Source organism: Caenorhabditis briggsae (assembly GCF_000004555.2).
Source record: "Caenorhabditis briggsae complete genome, chrX, whole genome shotgun sequence".
NCBI classification, from domain to species: domain Eukaryota; kingdom Metazoa; phylum Nematoda; class Chromadorea; order Rhabditida; family Rhabditidae; genus Caenorhabditis; species Caenorhabditis briggsae.
The window spans coordinates 9,448,632-9,470,137 of NC_013491.2; the positions used below are offsets into that span (position 1 = coordinate 9,448,632).

At 38.1% G+C, this 21,506-nt stretch overlaps 9 protein-coding genes across 9 annotated transcripts; 2 read left to right on the forward strand and 7 right to left on the reverse strand.

Moving 5' to 3' along the window:
• Positions 1–621: 621 nt before the first annotated feature.
• CBG14398 lies at positions 622–4,318 on the forward strand (the record flags this gene model as incomplete). Its single annotated transcript, XM_002644462.1, has 3 exons — positions 622–701; positions 801–1,219; positions 3,981–4,318. 3 exons carry the CDS (start codon positions 622–624, stop codon positions 4,316–4,318), a joined length of 837 nt encoding a protein of 278 aa, XP_002644508.1.
• A 614-nt stretch (positions 4,319–4,932) lies between these two features.
• Cbr-col-165 lies at positions 4,933–6,039 on the forward strand (the record flags this gene model as incomplete). The annotated part of the gene is made up of 3 exons (XM_002644463.1): positions 4,933–4,961; positions 5,013–5,754; positions 5,800–6,039. The coding sequence occupies 3 exons, from the start codon at positions 4,933–4,935 to the stop codon at positions 6,037–6,039; spliced, it is 1,011 nt and encodes a 336-aa protein (XP_002644509.1).
• Positions 6,040–6,759: 720 nt separating this feature from the next.
• Positions 6,760–7,179, reverse strand: CBG27668 (the record flags this gene model as incomplete). The annotated part of the gene is made up of 2 exons (XM_045239574.1): positions 6,760–6,868; positions 6,914–7,179. The coding sequence occupies 2 exons, from the start codon at positions 7,177–7,179 to the stop codon at positions 6,760–6,762; spliced, it is 375 nt and encodes a 124-aa protein (XP_045099508.1).
• A 1,443-nt stretch (positions 7,180–8,622) lies between these two features.
• CBG27669 lies at positions 8,623–8,973 on the reverse strand (the record flags this gene model as incomplete). Its single annotated transcript, XM_045239575.1, has 2 exons — positions 8,623–8,895; positions 8,941–8,973. 2 exons carry the CDS (start codon positions 8,971–8,973, stop codon positions 8,623–8,625), a joined length of 306 nt encoding a protein of 101 aa, XP_045099509.1.
• A 559-nt stretch (positions 8,974–9,532) lies between these two features.
• Positions 9,533–10,003, reverse strand: CBG27670 (the record flags this gene model as incomplete). The annotated part of the gene is made up of 2 exons (XM_045239576.1): positions 9,533–9,835; positions 9,887–10,003. The coding sequence occupies 2 exons, from the start codon at positions 10,001–10,003 to the stop codon at positions 9,533–9,535; spliced, it is 420 nt and encodes a 139-aa protein (XP_045099510.1).
• Positions 10,004–12,822: 2,819 nt separating this feature from the next.
• Positions 12,823–13,175, reverse strand: CBG14403 (the record flags this gene model as incomplete). The annotated part of the gene is made up of 2 exons (XM_002644464.2): positions 12,823–13,027; positions 13,105–13,175. The coding sequence occupies 2 exons, from the start codon at positions 13,173–13,175 to the stop codon at positions 12,823–12,825; spliced, it is 276 nt and encodes a 91-aa protein (XP_002644510.2).
• A 2,075-nt stretch (positions 13,176–15,250) lies between these two features.
• Positions 15,251–15,933, reverse strand: CBG14404 (the record flags this gene model as incomplete). Its single annotated transcript, XM_002644465.1, has 3 exons — positions 15,251–15,473; positions 15,521–15,810; positions 15,859–15,933. 3 exons carry the CDS (start codon positions 15,931–15,933, stop codon positions 15,251–15,253), a joined length of 588 nt encoding a protein of 195 aa, XP_002644511.1.
• Positions 15,934–16,686: 753 nt separating this feature from the next.
• On the reverse strand, positions 16,687–17,297 carry CBG27671 (the record flags this gene model as incomplete). Its single annotated transcript, XM_045239577.1, has 3 exons — positions 16,687–16,888; positions 16,938–17,137; positions 17,223–17,297. The coding sequence occupies 3 exons, from the start codon at positions 17,295–17,297 to the stop codon at positions 16,687–16,689; spliced, it is 477 nt and encodes a 158-aa protein (XP_045099511.1).
• Positions 17,298–19,234: 1,937 nt separating this feature from the next.
• CBG27672 lies at positions 19,235–19,861 on the reverse strand (the record flags this gene model as incomplete). Its single annotated transcript, XM_045239578.1, has 3 exons — positions 19,235–19,430; positions 19,481–19,710; positions 19,772–19,861. 3 exons carry the CDS (start codon positions 19,859–19,861, stop codon positions 19,235–19,237), a joined length of 516 nt encoding a protein of 171 aa, XP_045099512.1.
• Between the last annotated feature and the right edge of the window lie 1,645 nt (positions 19,862–21,506).

Genomic DNA, 21,506 nt, shown 5'->3' on the forward strand with positions numbered 1-21,506 from the left:
TTATGGAAGTTGAAATGCCAGAGGGAGCGACTATCAAGGATTTCAATCGGTTTGATTGGATTTGATTGAGTTGTTTCCCTACCATCGTAAAGTGCCAATTCATTCCTCTATGTTTTTTTTCCTTTCTTTTTCTTGTCACATTCATTTTATCTGCTATTATATCTCATCATCACACACGCATTTCACTTTGTTTTTAATTATAAACTCTCCTTGATTATAAAACCTTTGGAACCGTTCCAAATGAAATTGTTTATCGTATTTTTATATTATTGAGAATTTTTTTTACAAAATTCGAAAATGTCATTCTGATGAAACCATTAAAAAAAAGAAAAAAAAATCTTCATTCGTCCTCTTTCGTCCGTTCTTTTCTTCCCGGGATGCATTCTGCTATTTCCACATATGTCGGCCACATATACTGCTCGTACTGTCTGCTGTCTATCACTGGTTACCACTGAACAATGTTATCTCTCAGATAGAGTCACCGCATAATTTTTTGTTTCGGTTGGCGGTTGTGTTGTGATTCATTCTCTTCCGTTCCTTCCCATTGCCTCTCCGAATTGCTTTTCCTTGTATCGATTTTTACTCGTTTCTGAAGCTGCTAGCTTCAATACTTGGGGCACAATGGATCTTAAAGCATGTCTGGAACACTTGCCTGAACCTGCAAAGAGAAACGTCTTGATGTGGTGTCCCTACTCATCAGTGTAAGTATTTAAAAAAAGACAAGCCTCAGCAAAATCAAGGATTATGTCATTTTAAGATGAATACACACTAGAAATTGTTCGCTACCCTTTAAATTACAGGATTGCTCTTGGAAAGACATGCACAGCATGGCGAGAATTCATCCACATTCCCAATCAAAATCTGCCGATTAAAAGAATCATGGTGAAATTTGGGGAAAATTGCTCCCGTTTACAAGTCGGATCGAGCTTCGCTTCAGGAAAAAATCAAAATTCCAACTTGCTCTCAGTGCAATATCAACTCGTTGGGGGAGGTTGTGCTGTTATTTATGAGAATTCTCTGTCCAGAGGACAAAAGAAGCTTGAAAGCGAAGATTATCAAGATCTCTTCAAAGAAGACTTGAAGATATTGAGAAAACTGCTTGGAAACTCAATACTGGAATACTTTGAGGTGGACTGTGAAACTTTCCAATGTTCGATGCAACGCAGGAACCTCAAGAACCAATTCGAAAGTTTCCTGAAAACGATCACGGACATTTGGGGTACTCAAAAAATTGCGACCAAGAACTTGAGAAAAGTTTATGAATGAAGATCAGGCTGAAAAAATTCTGAGTCATACTGTCCCCAATGTTTTGGAACGCATCTCATTTCTCCCGATGGATGTTGCTGGAATCAGTTCGGGCGGAAACCGTCTTGGACTCAGTGTGCTTTCTGAATTACCACAATGGAAGAATGCCAAGTTCATTAACTTGACGAATTTCCTTGCAAAGAGCTCAATGGGTCTCATCCTTCATTTTGAATCCGTCCTTGTCCATTGGCTGTTTTTTGAACCAAAGCATCTGATAATTGCTATGGAGGTTTGTGCCACTGTCTAGTGCATTCAGCTATAACATGATCAATTTACAGGAATTCGTCTGAGGAAGATGCCTAACGAAGAATTTCACAATTCTATGCGAACAAATTTTCACGACAATCGAATTGAACCTAGAAACATTAGGTGAAGCCATTCACATTGGCAAACGTTACACGTGGTACTATCACACCAAGTCTCCAGGTCATGTGGTAGAGCTTACACTGGTGGAATCTCAGAAGATTTCGTTGAGAATGATTCGCAAAGAAGGAATCAAACACGGAGCAAATGTCATTCATTTCCCATTCTCTTCACCTCATTTCTTTTGCTTCTAGAAACCGTCAAACTGTTGTATTCGAAACAAATCTGTTCTCTACTAATAATATTTTTCTGGGCTATTGATATTTTGAACGGCTGAAATCTCATTTTGTACTTATTCCTTTAAGTATGGTTTAGTAATTTTGCTCTCTAACCACGCTTCAATATAATATTTTCTAGTCATAATTCTGTTCATCGGTGTCTCTCACATTACAGCTGGTTTATCTGTCTTTTTTAATAAACTCTTTGAAGCCTTTCCGATATTGGTTTTTCCGCGAAAAGGTTTTCTGTTGGCAAACCAACAATGATTGAATTCAAAAAACTTTTAGGCGCGCCTGAAGCACCTCTCAATAGAGCGCAGTTGTTCTTTCTAGGTGTCCTCTTTCGATTTTTCTTTTTTACCTTCTAATGAGCCGCGTCTCATTTCATCGGTGTTTTCTGTTTTTTTTTTGCTTCGCATTTCCATAACTTGTTCCATTTTTTTTCTTTTTCAGACACTCTTTATTTTTCACACCGAGAAACTAAGAGCTCGACGATTTTCATGTCACCAGAATCGATGGTTGAAGATGTTTCTCGATGCAAAAGTGCCGACAAGATGATTTTCCAAACTCTTGAAACCGGAAACTTCCTCTCAACATAGTGCACCGATAATGATTCCAATCCCTAATTGAACATCGTCTAATAATCATGAAAGTTTGTAGAACATTTTTTGACTTTCTAAATAAAAAGTCTTGTTTTTTAAGGAATCCATGTTGAAATATTATATAACAGGAGGTTCAAAACACCATTTTTAAGGCGTCATATACGAAATTCAAATGGGATAACTGGCTTTTTTCTCGAACGATTTGTTCGAGAAATTCGGTTGGTCGCCTGACTTTTGATGGTAAAAAAATATCTTCATTTTACCTACTAAAACAAAGTAGTTCAACTGTGACAAACCCCAAAAATAGTTTTAAAAAACATCGATAAACTATTTTCGCTTTTTTAGAAAAAAAGTCAATGAAAAATTTAACGAGCTATCTGCTCTCAACCTTTTTTTCTTTGACAGCGATAATATGATGCTTAATTTTCTTTCCCCTGTGTATGTTCTTGCAAGACTATGGCTCAAAATTTCTGAACTTTTTTGAACAGAGATGAACGTGCAAACGCGCTCTAACGCTGAGATTGTATTAGAATCTAGACAAGTCATTCGAACTTTGAAAATTAACTTTTTTCGTTTCTTCTTTTTTGCTTTCTGTCCTCATTTTCTATTCCAGAAATTTTTCAAAAAAACGTTTAGAAAGTTACAAGTTGCCGTTAACACTTTCATAAAATGACCCCTCTCATTCTCAAATTTGAGTCAATTTATCTTTTGTCCTGTGAAAAATATCAAAGAGTAGTTCACTGACAAAATATTTTTGAAGTTATGAAAAACATTGTATTAGTTGACAACTTTTTAATAGCTCTCACAGAAACAGAGATATGTTGGCTTGAAATTGGTAGTTTGGAGGACATCCTATCAGAGTATTCATAACATAACTGTAATCCGATGCCCTATTATTAACAGATTTCATAGTAGTAACTAATATATTTAAAATTTCAGAATGTCCACCAGTCCCACATTTAGAGCATTGCCAACATCCGTCCCGGAAGCCATTTTGAACGCAATGAATTTATATCTACTGTGAGTTTCTCTGTTTGTAATGCTGAAAAAAACATTGAATCTCAATTTTTCTCTTATTCTTATTGTTCAATGTCGATTATCATTTCAGAATGAATTCCCAAGTGAAGTGTCAAGTAGAGGTTATCAACTCGGGTGCCGGAGGGAGTTTCAGCTCTCCAGGGGAAATTACATCTCGGAACGTCACACTACAGGAGTATCACAACCTACTTAGAAATGAAAGCCAACCATATTACCCAACTCGTCAGAACGATAAAATCCTGATCAAGTTGATTCTGATCGAAATTGGAAAAAAACGGAAATTGTGGGCGGTGAATGATTTTTTTAAATTGTGGGCGTTGAATGATTTTTTTATTCTAAACAGCGGCGTGTATACGAGTTGGCCGGGTTGGCTGTATTCAATCAAACTGGAAAATTGATTCGTCGTGAGTTTCCGATCCTATTTTCTTCTTTCCTAACGTTTTGTTGATTGCAGCCTATTCGATTTTCATGCTCTACAGACGCATGAGAGTCAACTTGAAGGCTCGTCTCCGTCGCGCCATTTTGAACAAGAAAACTCCAATGGAAATTGAAAAAATTCTGTCGAGATGGGAATTTCATGAAAATCTCAAGTTCTACAGAAAAACTCTTGAGAAATGGGAGAAATCGTTGAGAAACGGAGGGAGTGACACTAGTGAAGATGGCGAAAATTTGGAAGACGAAGATGGGACAGAGGAAATGGATTTTTCATGTGAAACTGTCGAAAATCAAGGAATCGTCGCATCTGAAGCTGAAGATAGTCTTCGTGGACTACTTGAACTGCGCAAAAAATAATCTTTGGATCACAGCTTTAATTTAGAAGATGGATCTCACCGAGATGAGCCACCGGAACTGACAAAAGAAGTTTATCTATCAGCTCATTCTTTGGAGAAGTTCGAAGTTGTGAAGGAAAACATCGTTGATTAGGATTCGAGGAATGCTCTTTTTTTCTATTTTTTGTTCTAAAAATCATGAAATTGAAGTTATATAGTAAAATTTAGGAAAATTTTTTTACCCGTGGAAACATTTAAATCAAATGATTCTATATTATTCAAATCTTGCAGTTTTCAAATAAATCTGGCTAACAAAAAAAATTAAAAAATTCCGAAGAAAACTTTCTCATTATTATATCATCATCTCTTCTTTTAATGGGATTTGCGTGTCTATCACAGATAATAATTTTATTCTCCCCGCTGTTTCAAATGAAGATACCGATATCCCTTTTACGTCATCACCGATTTATGAAAAATTTCCGATATCATAAAGGGAGTGGCAAATTATCAATGGAATTTGCATATTGCGTCGAAACTGATTTCGGGTTTTCCAGGTTTCTCCCGCCTTTTTGAGAACCTGTTCTTGAGATTATATAAGACTTCGCTCCATTAGCAACAATCATCCACTTGGTCACCATGGAAGGAAAAGATACTGATCAGCACCGGTTAGTTTATCCACTTTTTTTTTAGTATCTAAATGTGTTTTTTTGTTTCAGCTACATGCGCGTCGTTGTGTACGCAGCATGCTCTGTTGCTATTGTTTCCGTTTTCTCGGCAATTCTTGTTGTGCCAATGCTTTTCACCTCTGTTCAAACTCTTCAACAAGAAATTATCTATGAAACCAACTTCTGCAAGGTCCGTTCTCGTGATATGCTGAGAGACCTTTACCACACTCAAGGACAAAACCGTGTCAAGAGAGGATGGCTTTTCGGACAATGGATCCCAGACAGTGGTACCGGAGGAGGAGCTGGAAACGGAGAGCAATACGGAGCTCCAGCCACTGAACAACCATACAATGCACCAGCTCCGTCTCCATCTCACGGAGGATACGACCAGCCATCCAACAACGGATACGGACCAGTTGTCAATGCTGAGCCAGCTCCACAATGCTGCACTTGCCAACAAGGAAAGGCCGGACCACCAGGACCACCAGGAGATGATGGACACGACGGAAAAGACGGATCAGCTGGAAACGATGCTCGCAACGGAAAGGACGGAGGTGTCGCTCCATCTGATGGACTCCAAAGCGGGCCATGCATGATCTGCCCACCAGGACCACAAGGCCTTATGGGACCAGCCGGAAAGAAGGGACCAGCTGGACCAAGAGGATCCCCAGGACTTGCTGGAATCGACGGAAGACGCGGAGAGCCAGGAATGGTCGGACCAACCGGGCTTCAAGGAGAGCCAGGACCAATCGGACCACCAGGAAAGAGAGGAGAGGACGGACGTGTCATTGATGTAAGTTTTCAAAATCTTAGAATTTTCATATCTCCAACTTTCCAGATCAACGGACCACAAGGAGCCCCAGGAGCACCAGGAGCACAAGGACGCAAGGGAGAAGCTGGACCAAAGGGACGTCGTGGAAACACTATTCCAGGACCACAAGGACCAAACGGAGACGCCGGAAGAAAGGGACGCCCAGGACACAAGGGAGAGGCCGGACCTCAAGGAGGACTCGGATCCAAGGGACCAAATGGAGACTGCTTCCACTGCCCAACCCCAAGAACCCCACCAGGATATTAATTTATGTCTTTTTTATCCTAAGTTATTACAAGTGTCTATAAGTATTCGAATGAAAGAATTGATTACATTTTGTGTTTTGCATTTGATCGGCTTTTCAGGAGCATCAGCCTTCAAATTACTCTCACAGCTAGAATCACAATTACCGTGTTTTTCTCCTAATAGAAGCCCACTCAAACCGTCAGCTTTTAGCTCGATTATCTCGGTTCTTTCGTAAAGTTGTAACATTTTGTATACTGATAATATAGGTTTTCGCATGATTATCAAATTTTTATCAGTTGACGAACTGTTGATCTTTTTTGAAGGAACATGAATAATTTAGCTCAAAGTCAACTTTGCGGATGGGTCTCTATTAGAGAACTTACGGTATGTTCCAAAATTCCAACTCTAACCACGTGGTCTTTGATGGCTTATTGTTTTCTGATCAGTAGCTGTCTAGACAGATTTCGATCCATGGCCCCATCAAAAGTCCAGTCCCCCAAATCGTCTTTTGGGATGCACATGTGATGCACATTGCTTATGGCAAAAACGAAAACAGAAAACCCATGACAAATTTTACCGTCTTTTTTCTATTTTTCTTCCCTTCCTTTTTCCTCGACATTTACTTCTGTAAACAAGGGAAACTGTAATGCATTCTGAAAAACAAGAAAAACAGGTGAACAGGTTCATTCTCACTTGAAGAATTTCAAGACAACATTCACTTCAATAAGGAACATGGGAGATTTAGACATCGTAGAGCTCTTGCTCGACTGGAACGAAGTAGTTGTCGTTGAACTCGTAGTCGAGTTGGATGACATTCCAATAGAATCTCATGATGACCGTGAAGAAGTTCCTGGATGAAAATAATTCATTAGGAAAAAAATAAAGGAAAACTTACAACAGAACCCACGAGAGTCCGGCAATCATTGCCAATGACATGAAAAGTGGGTCTGTGAGATATTCACAAACCGCCTTCACGGCCTCCTTTGAAAGTCTCGAAGCAACTTCTTGACTGTAACGAGATCCATTCTCGTTCCAAGATCCGTACTGGAGTTCGGCAAATTTTCCCGAGTGAACGATCACCTGATTCCAGTGCCAGAGGGTAGCGATCCCAAGAACGATCAAGACGATTTGATAGATTTTGAGACGAATAGTGATAGCCATTGGCTCGGTGTTGATGAGAATCTTCAACACAGGGCGAATAGGCCTCGAACGCTCCAAGTTCTTTGAGGAAGAAGAGCACATTCAACAGCAGCCTGAAATGAAACGTGTGGACGAGAAAAATTGAAAATGAAAAAGAAGCTCTCGGCGGGGCGGGAGCTTCAACCATCACCTAGGATACTCTCCGGTTTCCAATGGTTATTGGATTTGAATGGGATTCGCCATGGAATTGTGATGTGGATTTCTTATTTTTCTGCCTCTTTTTTCTCTTCTTATTTTGGCTTTATTTCTATGAAAGAAAAATAATAAGGGAAGAAGAAAAAAAATATATAAAGTGAATTGCAGATGGAAAGAATACGGTAAGAATCGAAAAGTTGGGATGTAGCTTTAAGAAATGATAAAGTTAGTAAAAGAAGGCTTCAAATCATGATTGAGTAATTGACAGAAAAATTCAAATGCTGGGAATAAAATAACCGTTAAAATTTCGATGGATTGAAACCCAAGCTGCCAACTTTGAGACCATATGTCTCATTCCCTGCAAAATATATCGAAAAATGGATTATTGATAAAATGTTTATCATTATATCACAAAAATTTTGTCTGCTCACCACTTTTCATGGTCTGCCGCAGAGAATAAGATATGTGGGCTCAAATTTGAACTTTTGGGAGGCACTCTGTTAGAAAAGTTACGGTAGCGGATTTTACAACTCAATACCTCCCTGCAAAAATTAAACAAGGGCATTCTATCATGAAAATTCAAGTTTTTCAAAACTTTTTCGAAAAATTTAGTGAATTGAAAAATTTGTTAAACTTTGAAGAGGTTATTTTCATCTTAAGCAAAATTTTTTAACAATTTTTTGTCAGATTTTCAAAAAATGTAAAGATTTGATATTTTCGGAGAGATTATTTTCGATGAACTACCATTTATAATTCAACCGGAAAGAAAACTGAAAGAATTCATAAACGAGTCTTTTTCTAAGATTTGAACGATTTTTCCTCGTTCTCCATGTTTTTGAACTACCGTATCCTCTCTCTTTTCAAGTATCCAATTTTCTCCTACATTTTTCTTTGTCCCAAACAATTAAGCAAAACATGAAATCCTCTCTTTTCTATTATCTCAACCCAAATTGGGGATCGTAAAGTATAGAGCAAATGCGCTCACAAAAAGCACCAAATCCATCATCCTCTCTTCTTTCGTTTAATGCTTTTCTTTCGATTTTTTTTTCGAAATTCGTCATCCACACAGTTCTACCGGTATTCATTCCACCGTAGCCTTTTTCGAGTCAATTGAGACAAACAAGAAAAAAGAGTGGAAACTGAATGTTCTCCTTTTTGAGTTTATTTAAAAACGTTGAATTTACAGGAGAAAAATACAAAATGGGACAGGATTAGAAACATTGAGAGGAGGGTGGGGCAGAAATAAGTTTTGGGAAATTGACTTCAGCTTTAAACGTCCTGACGATTCTGGAGATGAGCTGGTGGGTCCGGGAAGAGACACTCAATTTCATCGGCAACGAGGCCTGGCTCAGCTCCCTGGTCCACATGAAGGCCGAAGCGAGATTTGGGCTTGCAAATGAACATGTAGCAGAAGAAGAGGATGAGTCCAGTCGCGAGCACGAGAAGTCCAATAACAAAGATATTGATCCACATTTCCTCGAAGAATGGAAGAATCGAAGGAGATTCAGTGGTGGTAGTGATTGTCAGAGAACATGGACGAGCCTGAAAACAAACAATATGGATTGGGAATTCTGAAAAACCTCTTACCTGTGGCTTACAGACGCATTCGGGGAAACTCATAGCTGTCAATAAAAAGAGAGAACGCCGTCGGTTTTTTGCTAGAGAAATGCGCGAAGAAGAGGGGAACGATGCGCGAAAAGTGGGCGGAGTATCGCACAGAATTGCTCTGTTTATTACCAGAAAACGAGAGAGAGAGGAGACTTCGAGAGCGAGAGATTTATCGACTGAAATGATTTTGGCTTGAAATTGGATTTCAAGGAAAAAAGCATCAAAGGAAAGCCTTTATGATCTGGGTGCAGACAGAGAATGAAATGGATCTGATGGATTTTGCAGAAAACTAACAAAAAAATGGACTTTGGACTAGGAACAGTGCTGCCTCGAAAAGTGTTTTTCCCTAATTTTCTAACTTTCCTAGGATCGCGCCGACTTTTTAAATCTGAAAATCTGCCAAAGACCCAATCCCATCCCATCTGAAATTTAAGGTTATCGAAAGCAACAGAATCGGATTTATTGTCGAGAACATGAAGTCAGGGTGAACTGTGATCAAAAAGTACAAGTAGATCAAAACGGAATGATTAAAAAGACTGGCGCAAATGATTCGATCCCTGCTTCCCCTTCTCTATTCCTCCACCATATCCTCGGACTCCTCTTCCTCGTTCTCCATGGATTCCTTTCCCGAGCGAACTCCCAAGCTGTCCTGGCGACTCTGGCGACGGGCTTTCTGATAGTGGAACGCCATGGCCTGACGGATGAAGTAGAGAATCACGATTCCGAGAAGAATGATGGATCCGCTGCCGATCAAGACCACGTAGTGCATGACAGTTCTCTCAGTTCCGGAGGTTGGCATCGCGAATGGAGTAGTGGTTCTCTTCCATGAGTTCAAATCGTTAGGTGGGCGAAGGTTCAACAGCTCGTTGAATGCCTGAAAGGTTTCTGTTCAAATCTGTAGATTTGGATTACGGTAGCAACTTACCGGTGGGTTAGCGTCGTAGTCCAGACGGTCTGGTGGTGCTCCGCAACAGACGTCTATCAAGGAGAAGATGACGAGAAGAACGGAGAGAGCAAGAACCAACTTTTTGAACTCGGGCATTGTACTGAAAGAATCAAATGAAGGAATGAATGGAGAATAAGGAAACGAATGCCGTGGCGCCAGGCGACCCCCTCTAAAATGTGGGCGGGGCTTGTTTTCCCTTCTCTTAGGCGCGTCTTCAAAATTTTGGGCATAGACGAGCAGAAAGCCACGAGAGCGCAGACAAATGATGGTCGACAGGCATAGTATTGAGAAAAAATGGGGGAAACGAATTTGTCTTTGTTTCTGAGATGAAAAAATGGGGATTTCAGAAAACTGATTGATTTGACAAAGGAGAAACGATCTTTTACAACCAAGATCCTGGTTTGCAGAAGGAATGAGAAGAAAAGAGTGTAAAATGAAACACCACCACCCAAAAAACCCATTTCGATGGTATATAAATTGTAAAAGAATGAAGACTTGAGTGTCTACCCTTTGCAGATAAGATATACCGAACTGATAAGATAAGCGTGATGCTCTCATCAGACGGATTGCTTCCAGAAGGAAATTGGCATCTCAAAGAAAAAGAGGGAATGGCTTTGTTCGCAAGCATTAATTGATAACAAGGAAACCGATCATAACTTTTTTTCGCGGTGTGAAAATATAATTACATAATGTTCTCTGTCCACTTGGGTTGGGGTGTTTCAGTTCGCTTTATCAGCGACGCACTACCAACTTTTATGGCCGGTGAACAAAAAAATACGAGCCTGTCAATCACCCACAATTTGAAGTTAAAGTAAAATGGACACACTATCAGTTTCAAAATCAATAAGAAGATCTACATGCTTAACTTCAGAGGGGGCCACTAGGATTCTGAAGTTGGGTGAGAGTTCGCGGGTGAGAAGAAAAAATATTTTTTAGTTCTTTTCTCAAGTACTTTCCCCATATTGACATTTGCCGTCAAAAAGGGTAAAAAGAAGAAAGTATTGTTTCGGCTAGGAACACATGTTTCTTTCCCTTCAAATTTCAAAAGAAGCCGTCGCGCGGACACGTGACGAAAATATTTTTGTAGGGTCTATGTTTTCTTTCTCGGGGTCTGTACCAGGCAGTACCCCCACCAGACACACATTCAAATTTTTTCCGAAGTGGTAAATAGTTTTGCAACAGGTGTCATTGGTCTGTTTTTCAAGAGTTGGGAAAGGTTACTGTATGTTTTTGTTTTCATTTGAAGCATCTGCATTACATCTAGGCAGATGGCTGATATTTTGCTTCCACACATCTGGATCATCCCAGATCCTTCTCTCCAAATTTTTTCTTCCCGAGAATACAAAAATTTGGGTGTCCTGTTTCAACAGCTGGCAAACGATCTGCCAATGAGCTAGTGTCGGTATAAAGATAATAAGAAGGCGTCATAAAACATTTGATAAACAAATTGACTCGTAAAGAGGTGCCGACCAGACCCTGCCACTTATTGGCGGAACGGCTCGGGACCATAAAATGTATGCATTATCTGTTCGAACGAGACTGATGGGTGATTTATGAGGGGTATCAGATTACCTAAGCTTGATTTTAGAGCCTTTGCGGAAGGTGTGGATTGAGGCGAGTGGCAACGTACAGGACCAGAAGGATTCTCCCAGAGATTTGGAAATAATGATTAGTCCTGGTGGTTGCAGAATATTGTCGATGGCGTTCTTTCTGAATTATATAGAAGTACGGAAAACAGTCATAGAACAAAGGTTCATACCAACTCTTCCGGCTTGCCAATTTTAATAAGATGAGCAGAAGAGACAGAGAGCACACAGAGCAGAATTATCAAGAAACGTTTGTTCATTCGAGATTGAGAAGAATGGGTATAGAAATGTGTGGGAAGCGAATGAAAGTAATATGCAGTTCTACTCGGACACAATCTCATTTCGTAAAAAATCCCATTTATCCCTTTTTTTGCATTTTCCCAAAATTGAAAATTTTTGCTAGAGATTGAGTGACACTAATGGGAATGTTTTTTCTTCTGAATAAAATTGAAAGATGAATGTCGTCTAGGATATCATACCCAAAAATAATCTCTCCAGAAAGAATGAATTTTTTTTCGAAAGGTCAACAATCTAGTTGAGGAAGTTTGGATACGGTAGGTGGCGGGATCTACATGACAGCCGTGTGGCATTAAGATCTAGAGATTTAGGATGCTATTCTACTGTATTCCCTCTTATAGAAGCGGAACCAAGCTGTCAACTAAGAGCTCAATTATCTTGATTCCTGTCAAAGATATCATGATTTAATCAACTGATGAAATATTGTTGATATTATGATAAATAAGTTTTCAGTTGACACAATTTTGATATCTTTCACAGGAATCAAGATAATTGGGCTCAAAGTTGTTTGACGGTTTGTTTGGGATTCTATAAGAGGACGACGGTAATTTCAATTTTTTGAATACTTTAAAACTCTTGATTTTAAGCGGATTTTTAGAGTTAGCTTCCAGAAAGATTTTACAATTTTTTCGAGAATACACCGAAAAAAATAAACCGTAAAATTAAAAACCGTCGCTTTTTTTCCAAGATTCATTTTTTCTAAAAATCCATCGCAATAGTGTTTCGTATTGAGATCAAAGTATGTTTCTTTTCTTGCTTTTTCGTTTCTGTGTAGATTTCAGAATTTCAGACATCCACAAAAATATCTAAATTGATGTTTTTAATAGAAAAGTGATGTATGTTCTAACTGATTTTTTGACATATTTTTTCCTGAGAGCTTGATTCTATTGGAGGTTGAAAAATTCAGGAGGGACTTTATCCAGAAAAACTTCCCAAATTTTGAAAAATATCATTTTGTATATCTAATTACAAAGATGAAATCCACAATTTTATTAACGGATTTCAAAAACACAAATAAACCCAATTAACCTATCAAAGATCTTCATTCCCGAAAGCTTTCCCATTAATCTGGAATCGCACCACTGTTGCCTTTTTTGGGGTCGCTTCCACATCCTCCCTGCGGTGTTTGCGGTTGGCACGATCGACTCGTGGATTCGTTGGAGACCAGGATAACGAGTCACACCAGTCACGTCCGAGATAAAAGTGACGATAGAGTACCATTATTCCGTAGATGGTTCTGAAAGTTTTTTTTTCAGTTTTTTTTTTCAAAAAAATTCGGAATGCGTTAAAGACTAATCAAGATAAGCAACTTACAAGAAAAATAGGACGACACCTCCTAAGGTAAGCAGCGATCCAGTAATCGATTCGAAATCTTCCTTAGCCATGCTGGCGACGACAACAACTGGAGTCATGACGCTGTAGAAACAAAAAAGATGAAGTGGTATGCGTGTGTGTGGTTGTTTCGCCTTGCTCGGCGCCCCAGCGGCCGACTCGAAGACTTTTTTGTTGGCATTCAAGGTCGTAAATTTACCCCTTTATTACACTCCTAGACATTCCCATGACAACGATTGCAAGTTCAGAAGAGCTGACTAAATAGAAGAATCGTAAATTTTGTAAATGGAAATAACTAGAGAGCGCATGAAAGAGAGGGAGAGATTTAGAGAAACACTGGTCATAATAGACAGTTGTTAAATGGCCATAAATCGTAGAAAAAAGTTGTGGTTGAAAAAAACCTACGTGGAATTCTGCATTGCTATCATTTCCGAACAGATAAGAAAAATGAGAAAAACGAGAATAAAGCAGAAATACACTCCACGCGTCAATGTTCGCGTTTCGACACCAGCCATATTTTTTCTCCGACCGAATATTGTTCATGGTCGTTTCTTTCCATCAGTATCTTTTTTTCCTGAAGCTGCGTCTCTTTTGTTATGCACTTTTTGATGCACTCTTTTTTTTTGAAAAACCGTATTTTTATCTCTATTCAACCAACAAGCCATCGCTTGAAAATTTTTGAAAAACCGTATTTTTATCTCTATTCAACCAACAAGCCATCGCCTTCCATTTATAATATTGAGAAACGAGAACAACAAAGGGTATTTCACGTGGGAGAGAGCAATTATAAGACATCGGGAAGCGCCAATCCGACAATGCCAATGTAGATTTGGAAGATGCGAATCACCATATAGAGGAACAAGTCGATCTGATCATCTACGGCCATCCATCCCAAGTCAGCTTGCTGAGCACGTTCGAGCTCGACGATGAAGACACGGGCAATCATGCGGCCGAGTTGGATTCCAATCATAATCCCACTGAAAATATTTTGATTGTCATTCTAGGTTTATTACTCCTTTTGGAAATCAATATACGTTGTTAGTTGATACTTCGTTAAATTTTTCTGAAATAAGCAAGAGCGACCTACAGAATTTTCTGACCCTAATTTACCGTAAAACCTGTAATAGAAGGGCCCTTTAACTGTTAACTTTGAGCTAATTTATCTCGGTTCCTATCAGAGATTTGAAAAAGTTCTCTACTGAAAAATTGTTTATCATAATATCTCAAAAATTTCATCTGTTTGCACATTCTTTATAATTCCCACAGGAACCAAGAAAAATAAACTAAAACTTGACAGAGAGGGGGAACCTCTTATAACAGGTTTTACGGTAAATCTGATTTTTCTATTTTATCTATTTTTTGGCAATTCTCATCATTTTTCAAATGATTTTCTACATAATAATCTTTTTTCTTCTCCATTTACATTGAAACAACTGTGAAAATTGTCTAAAATTGAAAAAAAAAGAAAATATTAGGCTCAAAAAATACGGTAATTCGCTCTTGCGCCTGAGTAATATCTGGAATTTTTTATAAAAGAGATTTGAAAGAATCAGATTTATTATTGACCCAAGTCAAATTTTGAAACGTTTTTTCTCAAATTTTTAAGTGAGAAAGTCAAAAATGGAATAGTGTCGATTCAGTATTCAAATTTTCTCGGATTTTTTTAGAATATCACAAAAATCTATCAATTTCCAGATACTTACGTCATGACGCTCAATACAGAATTCCAGGTGGTGAACCAAACGAGCAAAACGATTTGAAGAAGAATCAGAAGAAGCATAATCACCACTTGACGTTACCAAATTCGAATTAATGACTTCTTTTGCAGATCAGGAGAGGTCAGAAGTGGGAGGAGCTAAGTCCATGACTATTCGAGTATAAACATATTCACGTGTCTCGAAGGTTGAGGCCAAATGAGAAGAGGAAAGAGAATACAACTAGCTTCTATAGGTTGAGAAGGAAGGAAGAGGAGAATGATTTGGACAATCTTAGTGAGTAATAGAAAAAAATCTGAACCAGAAATCATGACTTTTGAAAATAGATAAATTTGCATATTCATTAAAATGAAACCAAGATAAACACCATTTTTCTACATGTAAGACAGTTTTATCGAATTTTTGGAAATCTTTTAAAAGTCAATTTCTTGAGAGACTTCGCGGACTACACTGAGTTGCTTCTTGTAACCTGGAAGCCAGAAGACTTTGGAGGTGTCAATCTCGTATGTTGGAATCTCCAATACGGCAATAGAATCTGATCCATTGTCGACAACCATCTCAATATGACGGAATTTTTCTGTGTTAACTCGACGGAACCAGTCGCTGTTGATGTTGCTGAGAGTTATCAGGAGCAGTCTCAAAACCAAAGTAGTTGAATTTGAACTTTTTGAAAAGAGTCTTACAACATGAAAATCACAAATACAAGTCCAACAAGAGCGTAATTGTGAGATGTGTCGTTTGTGCCCAGTTCATCCATGGATCCCTGAGCCAGAGGTTTCTCGGTCTGAGAAACGATTTGGAGAAGTTTTGGAGTGATTAGAAATTGTTCGCTGGCGGTGGTGGTGGATGGGAGAGTGGACACTGGAATCCAGGGGCTAAGCGTGACGCGAGTTTCTATGGTGCCTTGGTTTTCGTGAAAGAATGGAGATTCCTGATGTTGGCTCGGGATGAACGAAGCATCTGCTTCGAAAAGCTGAAACAACTCAGAACATGGAACACCAAGCCAATTAAGACAACTCACCGCAAATGCGTCATGATACTCACTCATTATTTGTTGAGTCATCGTGAGCAAGATGACAGAGACGACGAGCACCATCGCTACAAAAAATACAAAAATTTGTTGAGAATGGAAGAAACAACTGAATTCTACCTGTTGAGAACGGTTATATACGAAAATTTTGATTGAAAGTTTCAAAGTGTAAAAGAAATAGTGTAAAATTCTTCGGAGGACATTGACGAATTCAAAACATCTTACGGGGCTCACGAGGTCTTCTCTACCCCCGGTTTTTGTTTCCCGATCAGCCCACTATCATTTTTTTTTCCAAAAAATTGGATCATAGGATAAAGAAATCAAAGTTGTAGTAAGGATGATGAAACATCATTCCGATAAAATAGCGGAGAATGAAATCTTGTAACTAGAAGAATGCTGGAGCTTTTTCGTATTCCTATATTTTGAACCATTTCAAAATCTTATCTTCAATTTCATCGAATTAAGTTTTTGATTTTGTTATCTGTTTGTTTGATATCAACTTTTTATCTGATCCAATAAGCGTATCAAGTTTCAGAATTGTTCTCCTATCGAGTTCAATCTAGATAACCTTGTCTCTATTCAAAGTATTATTTTATTCCAAGATATTGAATTTTGAGTCAAATCAGATGGGATGCTCAGATCGATGATAATTGAGAGAGGGAAACAAAAAGAATGACGAGTTTTTGAGAATGGGATATATAGGAGAGAGGGGGAGGGTGCATCCGGAAATTTTGAAACGGAATGTGAGAACGGTTTGATCGGGGGCAAGGAACAGAAAATGAGGGGATAAATAAAGAGATCAAAATCATAGCCGATAATTCAGTAGCGCTCCAGGAATGGATGCTCATCAAGCTCAATGCGGTTACCATCCTGGTTGTCCTCGATTTGGTGGTTGAGCTCTCGGGTGAACCCGTTGGTGCCGGAACAGAAACGACGGAAGACAGTCCAAAGGTGGCCATACCCAAGCATTTTGCACTCGATTTGAAGTCTGTTACCGTAGGCGAAGATGATGACCACAAACCTAGAATACAAAAAAAGTAAAATAAGAACCTGCTATTTCTAAAACTCACACGAAAACAAGACATCCAATGATAAAAAGACATCGCTTGATAGGTCCCCACGACTTTCTCTCAGCGGCTTCGGCGGCTTCGGTTTTCAACAATCTCTCCTGTTCTTCTTTTTCCCTTTTTCTGAATCTCTCTTCCTCGAGTTTGTCAGCCATGGCAAAGAACTCAGATTCGTCGTTCATGTAGATCTTTCTTCGAATCCGCTGAGAGTAAGACGTTTGTTAAGCGATATAAAAATAACCGGAGTTGTTTACTTTGGATAAAACATATGTCAATTTGAATACTAACCTGAGAAGTGTGTGGAATCCCTCCCTCAACCTCCAGAATGAGAATGAGCAGAAGAAGGTTCAAGAAAATTTTCATGGCTTCTGGAAAAAATCAATTAGATCATTAGCGAGATAGGAGTTAAAAGCAAGAGTAATCTGGCGGGCGAATATGCCGGAATGGGCGGAACATATGCAGCTATACCTCTTCCTCTCCTTTTCTTAATTTCTCTTCCGGTCTCTCAGACAGTAACTATCTTTCTTCCTTCCTTCTCGGAGACATTGAGAGAAAAAAGCGATCAAAAAAGCGGGGAAGGTTCGAGCAGATATTGTATGTCCGATAGAAAAAAGAAGAAGAGAATCAAGGCAAATGTAAATTTCGAATTGAGAAAAAGAGCGATGATGTGTAGAATGGTCATGAGTGACCCTTTCGAGCAAACAGAAGACAAAGAAAGACGACATTTAACTTTTGAAAAATGTTGATAGAGAGAAAAAGAGAAAGATACAGTTTTTTGAGTCGGAAGATGTATTTGATCTGGGGGAGAAAGTTAATTTCCATGAGAATTGAGTACATAAAAGCTGGTATAAAAGTTAGAGAATGGATGAAAAGAAAGAGGATCATAAACGTATGGAAATCTTCGTTAATTATCACAAAAGTAGAAGCATGGAAAAGTTCAGCCACTCTGAGAAATCTTGAGAACTAATTTTTTGGAGAGTCACATGTTTATGATTTCCCATTCAACCAAAAAGCGTTGATTAAACTTGATGTCATAAACCCATAAATTCAGCAAAACGTTGCGCGCAGTGATTTTTTACTGTTTTCATGTTGTTTCATTTATTGGAGCACCCATAAAATCATTTTCCCAAAATTTTTAATTTTTAGTAAACTTCAAATCTTTAAAAAGAGTAAAGACCATTATTCAAATAAAAAAGTGTATGTAGTTAGGTCATTTGAATACCATGAAGTGATAAAAAAGAATGGAGGAAGGATACATGAATAAGTAGATGATAATTTATAGGTGGGACTTTCATGAAAAGTGGTACTCTAAAAACAAGTTGATAGTATACGGTCCAACCTGTAAAAAAGGCTCTCACGCTGTCACTTTTGATAGCTTGAATCGTGAAAAATTAGTGCAAAATTAGAAAAAATGGAATCCCTTCTAAAACAGATTATACGGTTGTTTGATTTAATAAGCCATCTCTTCTTACTCATCATAAAATAGGAGCTGACCGCCTTCTGAAATTTAACTTGACTTTGAATTTTTACGAAAATTGTATTTGAAAAATACACATTTCAAATGAATATTTTTGTTTTTTTGTATCTCGAAATCGGTTATAGTTCTTCGTTTCACTTGGAAATCTCAGAGAGTTTGAGGAAAATAATAGCGGTGCTTTGTAGTTTGTAGAATTTTTCAAAACACAGTTTGAAAATGTATACACATTGTTCAGATACTCTTGATTCAATAATGGTTTCTCTCGAAAAAAAAATAAAAAATTTGAAGTAGTGGTGACCGGAGATTTTCAAAATGTTTTTTTTTTTTGGAGTTACGGTTTGAATTTTTACGTGGAAAGTTACAGTGATTAGTGTTTACACAGCACGTGTCTATCGATCCGTTTTCACATATGAAATCAGTCCGTAGCAGCGCGGTACTTCTAACTCTGGGCCCACAAATTCAACCCCTCGAGGGAATTATATAAACGAAATTTCGAGAAATTTTACTTTTTATGGCCTCCCGCCTGTGGTTAAAATTCATTTGAGAAGATGAGATAAAGTATGCCAACAAAAATTGATACAAAGCAGCCGTAGTTATTATTATCTAGAAAAATATAGAAATGAAAGTACTGAAGAATGAAGTTATTAAAAAATTAGAAGTGTGCTGATTCACCAGATAATTTGGCTAGACTCCGTCTGCTGATGCTGAGTAAATGACTTCTCAAGTGAAGTTGACTTATAGTAGAAATCGTGACAATTGATGAGAATCGGTGTTTATTAACAAAAATTGAACATTTTCAATAAAAAACTACCAAGAAAATCGATTAATTAATTATCTGAATGACTTCTTCATCTTTTGTTTCACTGTAGTAGCTGCTTGGGTTCTCTTCATTTACACTGTTTCTGATAAATCGGACTTGTTGTTGGTTTTGAGCTTGTAGAAAAATCTGGCGAATATCTCGACGTAAATTGTGATCAGCATACCACTTCTGGGCTCGGAAGAATGAAACAATTATCAATCTAAAACAGAATATTTTTTCCATCGAATTCTCTTGAGCTGGACTACTTACACAACAACTATAGGGATACCAAGAAGTATCACAAGTTTATTGATAGCACCTCGCAATTGTCGTTCGAATTTGCTTGGAGTCGGAGGTGGGAGCTTCTGAACGCCTTCTACTACTGGAGTTGGAACAGTTGGAGACTTTGCAGGTTGTACATTTTTCTTCATATCATTTTCCTCTGAGGTATGGATGGATGGAGGATAGGGAGGTTCTCTAGAAACAGAAATTCTCCGGAGCTGAAAGTTTGTATTAGAAATTCGATTTTCGGTAATCTTCGAAGTAGTCTGACCGACTCACTCTCGAATGTTCGCGAACTGAATGACGTCCTGGTGTGGCAATCGTTACTGTGACAGTGCTGACAAGGATTAGCAAGATGATGAGATTCATTTTGCTAAAAAGAACATTTCCTCATTCAAAATGAATATGTCAACAGAGACTTTCCAATGAATCACATATAAGAATCGGAAGAAATTGATTAAAAATCTTATTTCAACATTTTTTCTACAGTAACCCACTTCTGTTATTCACGGAATCTTATCAGGTAAACGTCATTAATAATTACCGAAAATTCTGCCAGAATATGTGGCGCTCTTTCATAATTTTCTTTGGGAAAATATTCAATGACATCACTCTAGTGTGTATCACTAGTAATTAATATTCAAAAAGCAATATTATCAAAAAGGAGTCTCTTAATTAAGGAGGCTGCAGACACGAAATGTCGAATTAATACGGTAAGCTATCATTGTTAATTACTTAATTGATCTTCTAGAAAATTTTCCGAAATATAATTATTTTTCAAAGAAATGTTATGACAAAGCGGCAGCTTGAGATTCTTCTAGAATCGCCTTTTTGGTTCCTGAGGGTAGCCGTGCCAACGTCAACGATTCTAGGTCGAAAAGCCCATCATCTCCAAAATTTGAATTAGCCGCCCGGCAAAGGAAACATGAAAAATAGATAGGTGAGTTCGGGATGGCATAGTATCTCTTTGAAGTTTCGGCGACTCTTTTCCGAACTTGAAGACAAAAAAAAACAAAAAGGTGATATTCCAAAAAAAATATTCCAGACAGCCTGAATAGAAAAACTGTGTTGTAGTGTCTTCAACGAAAAATGATTTATGACTAGTAATAGTCATTTTTTGCAATGCTCATGAGATGGCACTTGAGACAATGAGCTATATAAAAATTCATCATCATAGTTTGGAAATTTTACTACATAGCAAAACAAACATTTTGAAGGTCCGTACTGTTTTAGCAAATTTGAATTAAAAGAACAGTAAAGATTTGATTTGAACATCCTTTTGGGAAAGGAGTTTTTTGAGGACGAGTCAATTTGTATCGTTGATCTTTCAAAAACAAAATTCACTGCTCATTGTAACTGTCTCATTGTAACTGCCTCGGATTGGACGCCGGTTTTGAGCAAGTTGTGGTCGTGCTCCAATGCGGCATGCTCAGCTTCCATGAAGTGAACCTAGAGGGCTTTGAAAATGGAACAATCAAACATTTAGCAACCTACACTCTCAATAATGAATGGGCTCTATAGCTCCACAGACTTCAAAATTTTATAGTCATAGGGCCCTGGACATTGTCAAAAACCAACGTTAATGAGCAGATAGTACATCTTGGTTTCCTGGTTGCTATGCAGACTTCAATTACCCAGATTGATTGATTAATCGTGCTTTTACCGAGCAAAACTTTGAACCTCATAAACCCCTAAATTTTTTAGATTGGATTATTTCGTAACTCCAAAACTTCTCGATGCGGTATATTCAGGAATTGCAAAATTTTTAAACTAGGAGATTTTCGATTTTTCCGAAAATGGCCGAAAAAGCTATTCTGAAAATTCTTGGCTGTTTATGCTTCTGTTCTGTTACTTTTAATATTTTGGAACCAGGTTAATTCATAGTTTGAAATCAAAAAATTCATTTATTTGTATTTCGAACGTCCAGTGGAGTGGAAAATAAATATTTCACAGGGACAGAAATTGGATTCAATGAAATTATCAGCAATTGAAAATGGGGAATGGAGAACAGGGA